This window comes from Anastrepha ludens, chromosome 5, assembly GCF_028408465.1.
Source record: "Anastrepha ludens isolate Willacy chromosome 5, idAnaLude1.1, whole genome shotgun sequence".
NCBI lineage: Eukaryota > Metazoa > Arthropoda > Insecta > Diptera > Tephritidae > Anastrepha > Anastrepha ludens.
Genome location: NC_071501.1, coordinates 76,201,294 through 76,217,687, shown reverse-complemented (window position 1 = coordinate 76,217,687; position 16,394 = coordinate 76,201,294). Strand labels below are relative to the sequence as shown.

The following is a 16,394-nucleotide window of genomic DNA, read 5'->3' as shown; positions in this document are numbered from 1 at the left end:
ACCTCCGGAATACTTCCCTGATAATATTTCGCATTTACCTGGATGCCGCGTTTACTCTGGGACTGGGACTGTCATTGAGCCAACTAAGAGACAGCTGATGCCCCTCACTAGAGTAGAAGCTATTTCAATAAACAAAATATTCAAGTTGAAATTGAAGATGTCTAGATGCCATGATATTTTTATGCCAAACTAACTTGTGTTGCAGTTTTACTGAAAATATTATTCATCAAGAACAACTTTATCAGTTGAAAGAACATTTGGACTGAGAGTGACATTGAAGGGCCAAAGCTCTCAAGCTGATTTAGAAGAAATATATTATAAATAACATTTAAAATAAGGGACTAAAAAAAACAAGGGCAAAGCAAGTCACTGCTGACAGTTCTGATTGGTGTAAGAGGCTTACAATGATTATCTAGGAACAGCATCAACACCCATAACAATGTCAGCCTTGAAATCCAAAGCAGAATCTCTCTTGCCAACAACTGAGTTTACTACTCCGACGAACAAAACTAACACTCTACAAAGTTCTTACCATCCCCGCCCCAACGTGTGGCGCAGAAGCTTGAACGATGACAACATCCGATGAAGTGTCCCTTGGATTGCTTGAGATAAAGATTCTGCGCAAGATTTTTGGACCTTCGTACGTTAGTGAAGGTGATAGAAAGATGAGCTGTATGAGCTTTAGGACGAGATATACATAGCACAGCGTATAAAGATCCAGCGGCTACTTTGGCTGAGGCATATCATGCGAAAGGAAACAAACGCTTCGGCTCTCAAAGTATTCGATGCAATACCTGCTGATGGTAGCAGAGGAAGAGGATGGCCTTATCTGTGTTGAAAAAATCAGGCGGAGAAGGACTTCACTTAGTGTGCCCAACTGGCGCCGGTTAGTACGAGTAAGAAATGACTGTCGCACTTTGTTAAACTCGGCCAAAATTGCTTAAGTGGTTATCGTGCCAATTAAGAAAACTAGGAAAAAGACTAATAAACAATGACAAATACGATTAGTTGACAATTAACTTCATAGATTTTGTAAGATCTGTTGGTGTTTAACGGTTAAGCCGACATTGGATAGATTCATCTTTATTTGGGAGCCTTGAAACTTCTCATCGTAGGAATTGTGGGTGGTGTAAACTTTCATTTACTGTTTGGTTTCATCAAGTACGTAGAATCTTATTACATTTTTTACGGGTTCTGATCACATCAAGCTACGCTTTTGCGGTACTTTTGCACACCACTTTCTCATGCTTTTCAGTGTAATTTCATTAAATCTAATTCGTCGTAATTTCGTCTAAATCTGGCGTATATCTGCCATTTTTTAAATAATTAGCCGCCTAACCAACGCCTATTCTTACAGGAATTTCTTTATATATTTGTCGTAGTGCGCAAATACAGGTAAGATACCGCAAGGCAGCTCAGCTACTGACATTTCCTCACTTCCGATATATTTCGTACATAATGAATTTCTTAATCGAGGACATTCGGCAGTTGGAGGTGAATAGAGGGAGGGTAGCTTTCCTATACTAAATCTGCTTTCTAGTCACTTCCTTACCGTTTATCCTATCCAGGCATATGCGTGAGCTTGAGACTGAGTGGATTTTACGCACACTTTTGTACTAAATACTTAGTGGTTGCACTCGACTCTGCTGTGAACTAAAATCATCACGTGCTCCTTTAAAATCTCTGAGCAATAATTTGAACTCTGAAACTATTCAAGTTGCAGAATTTGTGAAAATAAACTTTGATGAGGTAAATTTTAATAACATCCAGGTGCTCACTGGTCATAGATTACTTTTGCAGAATATGCCTCTCTCAAATTAAAGCATATTGTGCCACATTCAGGTAGTAAAGGGAGACAGTAGGGCATATCTGCTTAGAACAGAACTTGACTTCGCTGGGGACTTAAAATAGGCAATCGTTTCAACACCAAAAAAAGAGTATAAGCCTGCATTGAACTGTAGTAAACGCCCATAAGCGTGACTACGGGCTCAACGAGGATAGAAGGGGAGAGAGTATGATGTAGATGTAGAGGGCCTTTAGAATGATTACATGAAAACTGCAAGTTATTATAAACTTAGTGTTCACATTGCCATTCTTGCCTTGGTTTCAAGAAAGATATGCGTTAAAGTGGGCAAGTAAAGGGGCTTACTATGGATTTAAATTCCAATTAAAAGGGAAAGAGGCGTTTGATGGCTGCCGCTTGCACAAAATGTTGTAGTTTTGTGTAATAAAGAAGTGATGTAGGTTATTGTGTGGTCTTATAGCTATACGCCTGCGTGTATGTGTGTGTGCGTGCATGTGTTTTTCACTTACCTATTTAAACCATCGATGCAAACACCAAAAACGCAAGGATTACTGAGGCAAGCAAATCCAGCTTGGCCGCAACCGAATGCGGCCAACAGGCAAAGTAGTGGCAACAACCAAACAAAGCCGGATGCTATGGCATTATTGTTGTTGCTGTTGGCAGTAGATTTTGAAGAACGACAGCAAAGCTGCTCAATTGTGGCAAGTAGTTGCTCAGAAATTGTTGCCCATGAAGTGTTCAATGTTGTTGCCGTTGTTATTGGTGCAGGTATATGGGTGACTGAAGCTATAGTGGAAGTTGTTGTTGTGGTTGTTGCTGGGGTCACACAGTTTGCTAGAGTCGCGGTGGCATCGTTCAATGTGTAGGCGCTTGGTCCTGTGCTTGGACACTCAAATGCAGATTTCAAACTTTTTGTTGCCCTTTTAGTCTTTGTAGCTGCCAATAAAGGGTTTGTTGCTGTTGTTGTTGTTGCTGTGGCTGTAGCCGATGATGCTTTTGCTTTTGCTGCCCATGTAAATTTGATTAAAACATTCTTCGCACCCACTTTGGTCGTTGACTTCGCACTGACACTTCGCAGCTGAGCTTTGCCGACTGACGGAAGTGTGGCCTTCGAAGATGTCATAGGTTGCGATGTGGAGGCCTGCAGGTGATCACTAAGCGGTGTAATGAGCACTTGGCTTTGTTGCAACTGGTGTTGTTGCTGTTGCTGTGCCTGTTCCTGTGGTGGCTTGCTCGCTTGTTGGCCGACTCGTTGCTCCATATTATAAATTTGCTGATTCGTCGAGTGGGGGATTGCTGTGGCGTACTTAGTTAGCACTGTTCGCTTTGCTAGTGCATATGTGTGGTTGTAGTTGCCTTTTTGTTTGTTTTTATTATGCATTGGCTGACGCCATGCTGACGCAGCAGCATCATCATCATCGTCACCACCTTCCTGCAGCACATTTTCCGCCTGCAGTTCACTTTCCTGCAGCAGCCTTATTACAGTTCGTTGATCCTTGCCACCCAGCGCATCGTCGTTAGCCGTATCCTGCGGATATATTGCATATTGCGTGCCAACATTTTCACTACATGTCGTCAACATTTTGCTGTTGTAATTGGCACAGCAATCGGATTTACTGCTGCCGCTTTCGCTCCAGTACTGATTTCTGTAGCAACTATTCATGTTGTTGTTGCCAACACCGCAATGTGTTTTATTGCTATGACTTGGTCGATTCACGATTTTATTGTAGTAATAATTTTTGTTGTAGCATTGACTGCTTGTTCGCGCATTCTTAATTGGCCCCATCGTTGTCGTGATCAACTGCACAGCTGACACTGCATCGGCATCGGACTGCACCGCCACTAGCGCACCATCACCACAACTTTGCTCGCTTTGCCTCTTGATATTCACAATTCTTTCGCTACTCACATTGGCGCAGGCATTTTGCGCTACTTCTTTTGCTGCCACTGTCAACAAGCGTCTTTTTTTCGTCATCTCCCTGCAGATTATTTCAAGTAATTTGCATTAAAGGTCTGAGCACAGCACCAGAGTTTTGGGGCGGAGAGAGGCGAACTCCCAGCTCAATTCCCAACGCTAAGTATTTATCGTTTTCCGTATTTTTTTTGTTTTGTTTCTGGCGCACTATCAGTTACTTCAGCAGTTATTTATGTCCTTGGTGCCACTACTTTTTTTATAAATCGTTGCTTTTTCAATTGCTCCACCCTCTTCGGCTCGTTGTCTCTTATTTCTTATTGCTTGTCTGCTGGTGCTATTGATTGATTATTCTTTGCTATTACAAAATGCAATATATTTTCTTTTTACTCTTCTTTTTTATGTTTTCTGCTGCATGCCGTTCGTTTACGCTGTACAATTCCTTCTTGTCACAGTTTCGTTTATCTTAGTTTTATTTTTTCTTGTATTCTTTTCTTGTTCGCCACCTGTTTTTGCTGGTTTTTCCGAGCTTTTTGTTGTCGTTTTGCTATTGCTGTCGCAAAATCCGCTTAAGTGTTTTATTAACTTTTATCATTTGCGTAAATTGTTTATTTCCTTTCGGGATACTCTGTTTACTCCCACCTTATTGGTTACGTCCTTAGATTTATCTCTTCGACTATCGACACTGTGCATGTAATAGAGCTGCTTGCTTGTGACTGCCTGGCTCACAGAGTTTTGCGAGTGTTATTCTCCTAGCAGTTATGTGTTTTTTATTACCATTCGCTGACTTGCAATATGAAATGGATTTGCATTTTTGATGACTGCCTTTTGGCGAAGTTTAGATTTTACTCTGCAAGAAATGAGAAGTAAGAAAATATTTTAGTTGATGGCAATTTAAAATAATTTTTTTTCTTTGCTTATAATAACATATCCTTTCCGCAATAATAATATATTGTATACACATATATTTTTTAATTTGAAAGTAATTTATAACTCATAAAAAATTTATAGAGAATCCTGTCGGTATCACAGACTGCTCATGAACTGACGAATTGTCAACCACTTAGGGACTACACCAGTAATCCTACCCCAATCTACTCGCAATGCTTACGATACACGTATTTTGCATTTGCATGCCCCGGAAAGGAAAATATCGTCACCCCAACATTACAATAGAGATGAAAAAATACAAGCAGGTGTAAATTCGCCACCGCTGCATTACAATACATTTTTTCGCAAGTCTTTTCGTTGACAGCTAAATACATGCCGGGCGACAATAACTATTCACAATTAAGAATGCCAACTAAAAGTGCTAAAATTTCATAAATTTACATTTTATGTATTTATTTTTTTGCTTACATTTTATAATTTTTTTTAGAACTACTTTTAAGAAACCTTTTCTATAATAAAAAAAGGAAAAATATCATTTTGGAATATTTTTGAAAAGAAATTGGAAAGAAAGATTTATAAAGGGCCTTTCAGAAGATGCGCCTAGGTGTTGTTTTAAAACAAAACATATAATATAATAATTCGACTTTTTCTTTCAGGTTCAATATTTTTATTCAAAATATAGCTTTTAACAATTATATGTGAAAAATATATAGGTATATACTATATTATATTTTTTTCCATGGTTCGTTGGTGAAGCATATAAAACACGAAAAATAACATCATTTCATTGTCCACCACAAGACAAACATTCGATTTATGGTGAAAGTTGTTTAGCAGACATTTGCGCTACAACAGCAATATTTTCAACAGAACGTCTAGTTTTTGGTCAGCCAGTCCATTTTCTATCCTTGATAGAACAAGTTGCTTGAAATTTTTTCACCAACCTTTGAAATGTCGACTCATTCGGATGATTATTTCCACCAAAAATCAAATAGATCGACCATTTTCATAAGGTTGGTAGATAGGTGGAAGTAGCAGTCAGTCCCTAAGCCAAATCATTTAGACGTTGCCGATCCTTTGTGATCCCACAGTAGCAGTTTATCTGCTGCTACTCGTCAAACCACTTTATATTAAGTGCAAACCTGTTGATCTGGCTGACACTTCTATCCCTAAGTTCATCAGTATCATTTAGAAACGATGATCAAAATATCTAAACTTAGCGGCTACCACACAAGACAATGTAAAAGAAGACGTCTGACAGACTCTTCCTCCTCCTCATTCTGGTAGCTTCTGCAATAGTTGAAATGAAGTACATACGTTCAATCTTTGGGGATGTCAACCTTGGAGACAGTGGCCTGTGATTAAAACAACTAACATAGAAACGTTTTTCCTTGACCGATTAAGTAGCGCCTTTGAGCGACTAGCGTCCCATTTTTAGCTAATCCATTTTGTAGCGTTACATGTCAGACTACAAACCCATTTCATGTTGGTTGAAGTGACAATGCTACTTGCACCACGCAGTTTATAGGTTAGGAGCGGTAAACTTAAAACCACCTTATCAAGAGGAAGGCTAGTGGTGGTGCCCTCTCTCGCTAATGTGTCTGCCTTACAATTCGCTGGTATATCACTAAACCCTGACAATCATATAAAATGGATTCGATTATATTCCGCTGACTCGTTAAGGGATGCGAGTCAGGTGATGGAATAAGTGATAATCTCACCAAGAGATTTAATCGCCCCTTGGCTATCGGAATAAATATAGATTTCTCCAAAAGTAGTCATATTCTTGCGTAACCAGACGCGTACCTCATTAATGGCTAGAATCTTAGCTAGTAGCCAGCAAGGCCAAACTTTCGTTAAGCTTTGAGCCACCAGTAAAGAACCGTAAGCAGTTTTTCTTACCAGGTATATTGTCAACCCAGTCATGTCTAGCTAGAATTCCAGTAATAAATAACGCATTAAAATATGGTTCATCCAGACTAGTCAACTAGTCAACAGGATTTGTTCGACCCTGACCGAGTGTTATAGTCGAGTGTCCAACACCTAAATCGCGCCATTGATTAGTTGTGGCAAGCAGAGCAGCAGTATTACTTGGATTCTGTTTACCAACCAAGTGAAGCGAGATTTTCATAAAAAGTTTCCAAAATTTCAATTTCGTACATCTGTTTACTTAAGGGGGAAGTCTACTGTGAATTTAAAAAAAAAACGATTTTTTTTTTATTAGCTTAAAAAATACTTTGAACCCTCTTAAATAAGGTACAATATGTGTTACAGCTGGCTAAATTTTTCTTCGTTGAAATTTCGACCTTTTCCCGAAGCGCTCCAAAGCGCGTACCTGCTATACTGAAACTTTAAACGCATTTTTCTCGAAACTAAGTTTTTGTATACGGTGTACACGATATCTCGAGTTCTGATAAATGAATCAGCTTAAAAATTTAATTATATATTCTCTGTAATAGTGTCTCTCGTCTGACATAGGATTTTTTTGATATCGTTATTTGTTAAATTGTTATTATAAACAATAGTAACATCAATTTTAGGCAAAAAAAAAGAAAAAAATTTCAAGAATTTTTTTTTCAACGCCAAAATTTTTTATCGACATAATCCTACGTCAGACGAGAGTCAATACTATGTATATGATAACAATATTTTGTTTTTTTGTTTTAGATCACCGAAACGTAAGATTTCATGTACACCGTTTAGGCACCTAAGAAAAGCGGGCCTGCGCTTGCAGAAGTGCCACAGCGGCCATTTTGAATATTTTGACTTAAAATTTTTTTTCAAAAACTTAAATATATAATAAAGATAAGAGTTTAAATAGATTTTATGTACGAGCAATATTTTGTTAGAAAAAAAATCCGGAAAATAAGCCTGTTTTTTCCCTTGTCACAGTAGACTTCCCCTTAACAAATATCAAAGATAACATAAAATAAGGTACCGTCAAGTAATAATTTATTACTGACATCTTGGCGTCGCTTTTGAAAGACCCTTTAAGGAATAATTTATTGATTCCCTCTGCTTACTTCTCATCTCCACGAATTTTTAGGCCATAAAATAGAAAATCTGTTCCATATTAAATCTGGGTCTAAAACAAAATGGTGATGACTTAAATGGAAATTTAGGAAATTAGTCGCGTAAAACTTGCAGTTGAACCATGCAACTGCGTGTCCGGAAATTTTCTAAAGACTCGATTAAAAAGTTCAGAATTTATGTCAAAAGTTGTTGAATTTTTCCCAAATAAAGGATTTCCCAATAAGAGGTGTTCTTTTGATATTGCAAGAAAAATGCTATTTTTTAATATAAATGATCGGATGTTTATTTCATTATAAAGAGGAAGGTATGCCGTTGATAGTGGAAAATAACATCAGGCAAATGACCACCACAACTACGCTTACAGGACAATGTCCTTTTCATGAAATTTTCCATAACCGAACTGCAAAGTGGCTGCCCTATGCTCTCGATAGCCTCGATAAGCCACAAGGTGTTAAATCACAAGATCTCGGTGGCCAATCGAGATAACACGGTCCGTAAACTTTTCGCGTAAAAGATCAATGGTTTCATTGCTTGTGTGGCACGTAGCGGCAAAAAAATAAAAAACGGAAAACAAAAATGAAAACTCTTTTTTCATCTCCGTTTTACGCGCTTTTGAAGAAACACCCAAAAACCCCATTTTGAGTCAGGCGATGGCCTAAATTTTTATTTTTTTCGCAATCAAATTTTAAGCAGCTTATTTAACATCCCGGCTTCAAGATTATGCAAAATTATTAAAATCGAAGTACACCCCTTTTTCAATAGCTCTTTCAAAAAAAAACGCACTTTGTGGGTTAATTCGCGCCCACCCAGAGTTCACCGAAAAACTCTCTCTACTATCGAACTATCAAAAAAAAAAAAATACACACAATTTCACAATGCTTCCAAAACTATACAAAAACTAACAAAAGTCTAATTAAAAATTTTTATCTGAGTACCAATAAACTGCGCTCTGCTTACCCTGCTAATGTTGTCAACGCTTAACAACAGATAGCAAGCACCCAAAGTTGTGTGCCTTCGCCTGTATGTGGTTGTGAAGGAGTTTTGGTTGGCTCGCAGCAAAAGTTGTGCGTTGACAACGATAAACGCCGAACTAACAACATGACTGCGAGGCAGGCAGTAGCAGCGAAAAAATGCTGCAAAAAATTGGGGCCACTGAAGCACACATGCATGCAAAAACGGTGTAGAATAAATGCAATGTAAGCGCAAGCACTGTTGGCCCATGACAGCTCAAAATTCTAGCAATTTGGTGGACCACCAGCATTGGAGACCCGCGGAGTTTTGTCAACAAGTTGGCCAACAGTGGAGCATAACTTTATGCATATGTGTATGTGTATGCGTAAATAACTAGGCAACTTTTTTTAATGCTGCTATATTTTTTGCGCAGTTGTTTTGGAAATTTTCGCATTAACAGAATTTTTTTTTGCTTCATGAGAAGCAACAGTGAATTCTCCTTTTCGCCCCTGTGGCTTTGGCAACAGCTGCAGTGGCAAGGCAAATTATAGCGTAATGACGAAAATTAATAATCAGCGTAGCGATTTGAAGGATTTTAGAAAATAACCGCTGTACGTGGTACTTTCCTTTTAATTTTTAATTTAACGCAGGCCGGTCTAATCTCTCCTGATTGTGTCTGTATATACTTTTCAATATATTTTTAATTTTTGTCTATAATCCAGCAACTAAAACCTCAAACAAACTCACTTCCCAAGTCTCCTAGAAATATGCAACGTTTTTCGTGTTGCCTCACAGTTATTGAGCATTGACAAATTCATTAATCTTGCATGCGCTGGTTGTTCTTATTGCTGTTATTGCTGTCTGCTTTCGTTGTGAGAAAATTTAATTTAACTTGGCCAACCAACAAACCAAGTATAAAATTTATTGATTTCACGCCACACAATTTCAATGTTCCTTCATGCCCAACCGAGCACGGGAAGCGGAAGAAGGAAAAAATCAAACTGAACAAATCAAGTTGCAAAATAAAATAAATGAAATGTCGAAAAACCACAAAAGAAATATTTGTGTAGCAGGACAATAGCATTATTGCTATTGACTCACACCATCTCACCCGCCGATCAGAGCAAAAACTCTCCGTATGAAGGGCATTGTGTAGAAATCTATTGTGTATGCGTATTGAAGTGTTTGTTGGTGTATACGTTGTGTGTTTGCATTTCTTTCAACCATCTTTATTTAAAATTTGTGCACCAAACTCTCGCATTCACACACTTGGCTCCCTACTCTACTCGATTAGTGGCCATTCGGTGCTCGTATGATTTACGATTTTAATTTTTGCACGAGAGGATTCAATTTTATGTTCTTTCAAACCTCAATTCACTTGTGAATATTTGCTTACTGTCAGTTCAGCGCTGCTCCTCGGCAAAACTAATAATAATTTTCGTCGGTTTTTATGTCGCTCTTCGAAAGTCTTGAACTTTGCTTGAATTATTTGTCAGCATCGTTGCGGGTGGCTTTGACGTCAATGTTGCTGCCAAACAAAGTAACAGATAATAGTTCATACCACTCTAACCACTCACAGCAGGGTCTCGAATACCCGTAAACCGAACTGGCAAAGAGTCGAAAAGAGGTTGTGACAATGTCATTGAGTCTTGCTATGTACAGTTTTTCTTATTTGCAATGTACATTGATGCTACTCCTCCCTCCTGTTTATCATCTCCTTTTAATGAGCAACATTATTTCTTCTCACCTTCTTGGATTTTCCATTTTACTCGTAGTACTGATTGCTAAGCGTTGAATAATGAGTATTGAGCATTGAAATTCGAGCACTGAATATGCAGTAATGAGTCTTTAGTGCTGGGCATTGAATTTCGAGTATTCCTTACTGATTCCTGAGTGCTCACCGTTTAGTATGGAGTTTTGAATGCCAGCTATTAAGTATTTAGTACTGATCGTTTACTATTGAATGCTGAGCACCAAATGCACTGGCTTGAGTGTTGAGTGGATTCAGTATTAAATACTGAAGTTTATGTAGTGAGTCTTGAGCATTGAGTGTTGTACTCGAAATTTGTTTTGAATAAAAGGGTAAGAGCTTCGTAAAGTTAATAAGAAAGTTAATGCGTTGCAAAAGAAATGCAAAATCAATGTCCCATTGAATTAAATTAAACACAAAAAAGCGATAAAATTGAACTTCCTCAAGCGCATTTAATTTAATTAATATTAAGCGGGAACTATAAGAGGAAAGTAAGAGAGAAAATTTTAAAGATTTACGTCTAACAAAGCCCAAGATCGAGTATGGTTTTGAGATAATATTATAACTGATATGACTTGAGAGTGAAAAGTTAGAGTCAAAAATTACCCCAACGTCTCTGATCTCATCCACAGATTAGAGGAAATTATTAGAGATATAATATGATGCTTGTGATAAGCAGTAATAGGCGGTTCCCAAGGAGTGCGCAAAAGGCAAATCTTCTAAGTATTCTAGAAACAGGCCGTTTACAGATGGACTAACACGGATACCTCAAAAATAACTAAACAAACGTAGCCCAATTTCACCAAATCCAGAGCTGACGAGTTGTTAAGAAAGCCGCGAGTAGACATACTCAAAATGACGTCAACAGTAACCGGCCACCGCCCTTTGGCAGACCATGCCATTAAGATGGGGTGACCGTACAACGATAGTTGCAGAAGCTCCAATCAAGAAGAACATAAAGAAACAGTTTTTCACAACCTGTGAGAGTACCTGAATTTGGGTACTCTACGGCATAGAAAGCTGGGGTAATTCTCAATGGCTAACTTGAAGGACACTGCAGAAAAGAAAATAGACGAAATATGCAGATTCATAGCCAAACCAAGATGGTTGTAATAATAAAAAGCAGCATTTCTACAAATGTGTATTAAAATGGCATTTTTTTTTTATTGGGTCTGGGCTGGGTCACTCAGACAACACCTCCACCACCACCACCATGATGATGATTGCAGAAAATCACGAGATTTAGATATGTTCACCAAGAAACGAATATATTAAGGTCAGCCTGAGACCCCAAGTGCATCCTCTGTCTTGGTTCATTCGATCTCTCGAGGACTGGATTGCGTGCCGTACTCCAGTAATGATGACTTTGATGAATGTTGGTTTCGCTGCCCAGACTTAGAAGCCATGTCTTAAGCGATATCAAGGCGGCCCCTTTCTTGCCTGAAATTCAAGTCCTTGGAACCAACTTTGCAACAATAAGGCGAAAACCAAATCATTAACTGCAATGTCCTAAGAAATGTTCAAGTCCTTGTAAGCTCTCTGACGGTTAATTTGCGCTTATTGATCAACTTTTCTTTCACTTTAATCATTTTTAACTCAAAATTTAATAAAAACTCGTTGTTGGAAATTGAAATCCATTTTTAAAACTTTAAAAATCTGTTTAACTTTTAAAAATGAAAAGCAATGACGCTAAAATTTGGTATTAATGTTTATCACAAAAGTGGCAGCCTAACTAAAAGCGCAAAACTCAAATCAGTAGGCTTAGAGCGAGGTGGTACACATAAAGGGTGATCAGATTGGAGGTACTTTTTCCAATAGGCTTTCCTTGGTCAAATCATGCGTGACTTCTGTCAAACTAAATACGTAATTTTTTTCAGTATGCATTGACATTTTATGGTACAAAGTCTTACGGCTCAGCAACGTTTACATACTGTACAACTGTGTTACTGAAATCGAAGCTCTGTGAGAAGTGTGCGTCACGCGCTCAGGCCAACTTGTGGTGTACATAACCGTTTAGCGATGAGGCTCACTTTCAGCTAATGGCTATATCAGTAAACAAAATTGCCATACTTGGGCTGAAGAGCAATCCGAATCCATTCAAGAACTGCCGTTAGATTCCAACATCGGCCCATACTTATTCAAAGACAGGGCTGACGCCCTAGTAGCAGTGAATGGCGAACGCTATCGCGCCATGATAAACGTATTTTTGTTGCCAGAAATTCAAGCTCGTGATTTCCACAAGACGGCGGGCGGCGCCATACAGTTCGTGAAACAATAGATTTACTGCGTCATCGTCTCGGTGAGCAATTTATCTCTGGACTCGGATCAGTGGATTGACCACCAAGATCTTTTGATATCACACCTTTGAACTTTTATTTGTTGGGAGATATAAAATCTATTTGCTTTGTGAATAAAAAAGCTTCGGTGGAAGCGTTGGAAGCAAATATTACTAAAGTTGTTCACGAGATACCGACCGAAGTTCTCCAGCGAGTCATTCAAAATTGGTGTTTACGGATAGCCGATTTACGACGCGATTATATAAGTATAATATTTGACACTAGTGAATTAAACAGCTGCAGTGCACAAACATACAAGTAATGCAGCTCGTAAAGGTCAAATCAAAGAATTCCATCACTGAAAAAATTATTTTTTTAATTAGTAAAAATATTATTACATTAAAAGTTAGTAAAAAATTATTCGGCCGCCGCGTGATCGCCGCCCACTAACTTCGGAAGAGTGTAGGTTCGAATCTCCGTGCAAGAAATACCAAAATGATAGACAATTTTTTTCTAACAGCCGTCGCCCCTCAACATACGATGGCAAACCTCGAAGTGTATTTCTGCCATGAAAAAGCTCCTCATAAAAAATTATCTGCCGTTCGGAGTAGGCGTACAACTGTAGGCATCATTATTTTGTGGAACAACATCGAGGCGTACGTCACAAATAGAAGAAGGAGCTCGGTCCAACTCCATAAAGGGTTTAGGCGCCAATTTATATAAAAGTTATTCAAAAACAAAATTTGTCCGAAATAGATTTTTTTCTGGTGCTTGAATAGAGTATAGCTAATATCAGGAATCAGCGCTCATCGATAGTTACATGTATTTAGACAATTTTGAGATAAACAACTGTCGGGATAAAGATCTAAAGCGAATTGTCTGTGTGCAGGTGAGACCTCATTCAAGGAACACAGCAGTTCTCTGCCCGGTTGTAGACACACCTCAACTAGTATGAACAAATTTATCAGTAACAACAACAATAATAATCGCAATCACATCAACATCAAAATCAGAAATTCACTCAATCAGAGAAAGGACGATTTTAAATTTCGTTGCTTAATTGGAACTTTGGCATACTGAAAATAAGCTGAAACTGAATTGGATGAGCTTTTCGGCAATTTCGTGCTCTTAAGTACACATATTGGTGTGTGTGTATGCAGTACACGATTTTATGCATGCATCCATACGTACATGTGTATGTGTATCTGAGTGTGTGTATGTACATTTTGTTTCTGTTGACAGACAGCCAGCATGCCAAATACCACAAAATGAAGTAACATGCGGTTCAATTGTTCTTTTATTTCTTTCATTCACTTATTTTCTTATTGTGGTTTTCCTTGTGTGGATTGTGATTTTTGTCTTCTGATATTTACTTTGGTCAACCCGAGAAGCCAACATAACAAAAACATCAAACACATGCATTCACATTCGTGACAATAGAAAACCTGCATTTCAAGCCACAATACAAGTAGATTGAATGATGTAGCCTTTAGAGGTGTATCTTTACATAGGTATAGGTATGTGTGTGTTATTTACACGAAACACTCTAATGGATAACAAATTGTATAAGTAAACTACAGGAAATAGCCAAAGAAGTGTAGAAACATTGTAGTTCAGATGCTGGTATTTAATAGAAGAAATCTAACCATTTCGTCACTGACTACAATAATGCAAGTTGAAAAGTGTTGAATTTGTCGGATGCTTAGTTGATTTCTTTTCAATAAGAAAGTTTAAGACACGTGAAATGGTCAAAAAACGGTTTCTAAACAAAGTATTATCAGAGAAAATACTCGCATTAACCGGACACATGAATTATAAAATCAAAAATTTAACTGGCATTAATATTTTTTGTGTTCCTAAAGTGAGTTCCTTAGCGGGGTCATGTCATCCGAGTGGACGCACCAACTATGAACGTATTCACTGCGATACCAGCTGGTAGTAGCAGAGGAAGAAAAAGGTCTCCTTTGCATTGGAGAGATTAGGTGGAGATGGACTTGGCTTCAGTTGCTGTATCCAACTGGCGCCGGTTAGCACGAGAAAGAAACGACTGGCGCGCTTTGTTAGACTCGGCTAAAATCGCATAAGCGTTTATCACGCCAATTAAGAAGAAGAAGAAAGCGAATACCTTAAATGTTATTTTAGTTTTTTGTTTTTTTTTTAAGGTTGGGCGGTATTATAGCGGCTGCTCACTACGAGACATGCTTAGGCTCATAACTGATTGTAATACCCCTAGGTTAGGTTGGGTATTGTTGGATGAGCTGTAAAAATATCTCATTTAGACCTCTCGAGTCCTGTGCTATGTATTTGGTTTCGAAAATATTATTTTATGTAATCCCTACTGCACGACTTCGCGAGTTTTAACAAGCCGTTCAGCCTCTTGTCAGCAATATTTTTGAAAGATGAAAAATAAGGTGAATCTAGGCACACTAGCTGAGTCCTACAAAGAGCAAGGCAGTGGCAAAGTAGGTGGTCCAAAGTTCCGCTAGCATTCGCTTCGTTGCATGTGTTAAACGCATGGCTCTGAGCAAATTTCATTTTCGCGTCGTAATGTGGGGTGAGACAGTGTCCCTTCAGTACTCTAATCATTATTTTGCAGCGTTTTCTAGAGAGTGATGAAATAAAGTTTCTAGTTTTCGTATTCCAAGTTTTTAGCATAATTTTGGTAGTTTTGTACGAGGTTTAGTGTTCCATATCGGCTGCGTTTCCAGAGCTAGTTCCTCATTCACTTCCGTTTTCAGAAAGGAGAGCAATTGGTATATGTCTATCGTGCTCAATCTCGTCAAGTGATTACCTGCCTTGGCGTGCTAATCGGCTCTTTTATATCCTTCAATTCCTTTGTGTCCTGGTATCCAGTAAATAGTGACTTTCCAGAATTCATCCGTTTAGGATCTGCAGTGCTGCACACAGTCCAAGGAGCTATAATTGCTTTAACAGCCGCTTGGCTAACAATGAAAATGTTTGTCCTAGTATTAAGAGGAGTTAATTCCAGAGCCATATGAGCTCCCTACAGCCAATGTGAACTTTTCGAAAATTTTAGAAGATCCCTGATTTCCACAAAGATCTGAGATCTTCCAACTCCATAAAAAATGGTCAATATTCGTGTAGGACAGAATACGGAGAATGTGTTAAATCATCACTTTCCGTGCACCTGCAGAAGTCATGTGTCTGCACGCCTAGCCTCTGAGCGCGTCTAACTATAAGGCAGTGCCCCATTCTAACAGAATTCTTCATTATCTTTATTTTGGCTTAGCAGTGTTGCTAAGCGTTTTGCGCGGAAAGTAGGCTACTATTGTCGGGCAATTCTGCAGGTGGGTTCGCTACACTATCTTTAATAACCTTTTTCTAAATACCTTTAAAAAAAATAAGTAACTCTTATGTTTGTAAGGGTACACTTATGGCATTATTAGTGCACTCATCAGTCAGCTTGGTACTAACTCTCTATAGTTTATCTGCCCTACAATTCCCCTCGATGTCATAATTTACGAGGAAACCATATTGGGTTTGGGTGAAATGGCTCAGCCATCTCGTTAAAAGATGTGCGGCATTTAATGGCCATCTTAGAGGTTTTCGACTGCTTTGTGGGGGACCGCCAGGCGGCAATGAAAACGTAGATATCATCTATAGGTATCGCATTAGTGTCAAGATGTTAATTATTGTCATCAGTACAGCCTGAAAAATACTAGAGTCAGCGAGTTGAAAGTTGAAGGAGATTCCCAAATATTCGGAATCTACGCCGCCGCTCATCCAGCCCTCCAGCGGGGAGCCATCTGTGTACAC

At 38.5% G+C, this 16,394-nt stretch overlaps 1 protein-coding gene across 5 annotated transcripts in view; it reads right to left on the bottom strand.

Annotated features, from left to right (window-relative positions):
* Positions 1-16,394, bottom strand: part of LOC128864563 (protein eyes shut) — a 307,203-nt gene that overhangs the window by 200,553 nt on the left and 90,256 nt on the right. For all 5 annotated transcript variants that reach the window (XM_054104288.1, XM_054104287.1, XM_054104289.1 and 2 more), the window contains one exon: positions 2,314-4,566. In XM_054104288.1, the coding sequence (XP_053960263.1) occupies positions 2,314-3,779 (1,466 nt within the window). In that variant the 5' untranslated portion in view covers positions 3,780-4,566. The remainder of the gene's footprint in view (positions 1-2,313; positions 4,567-16,394) is intronic.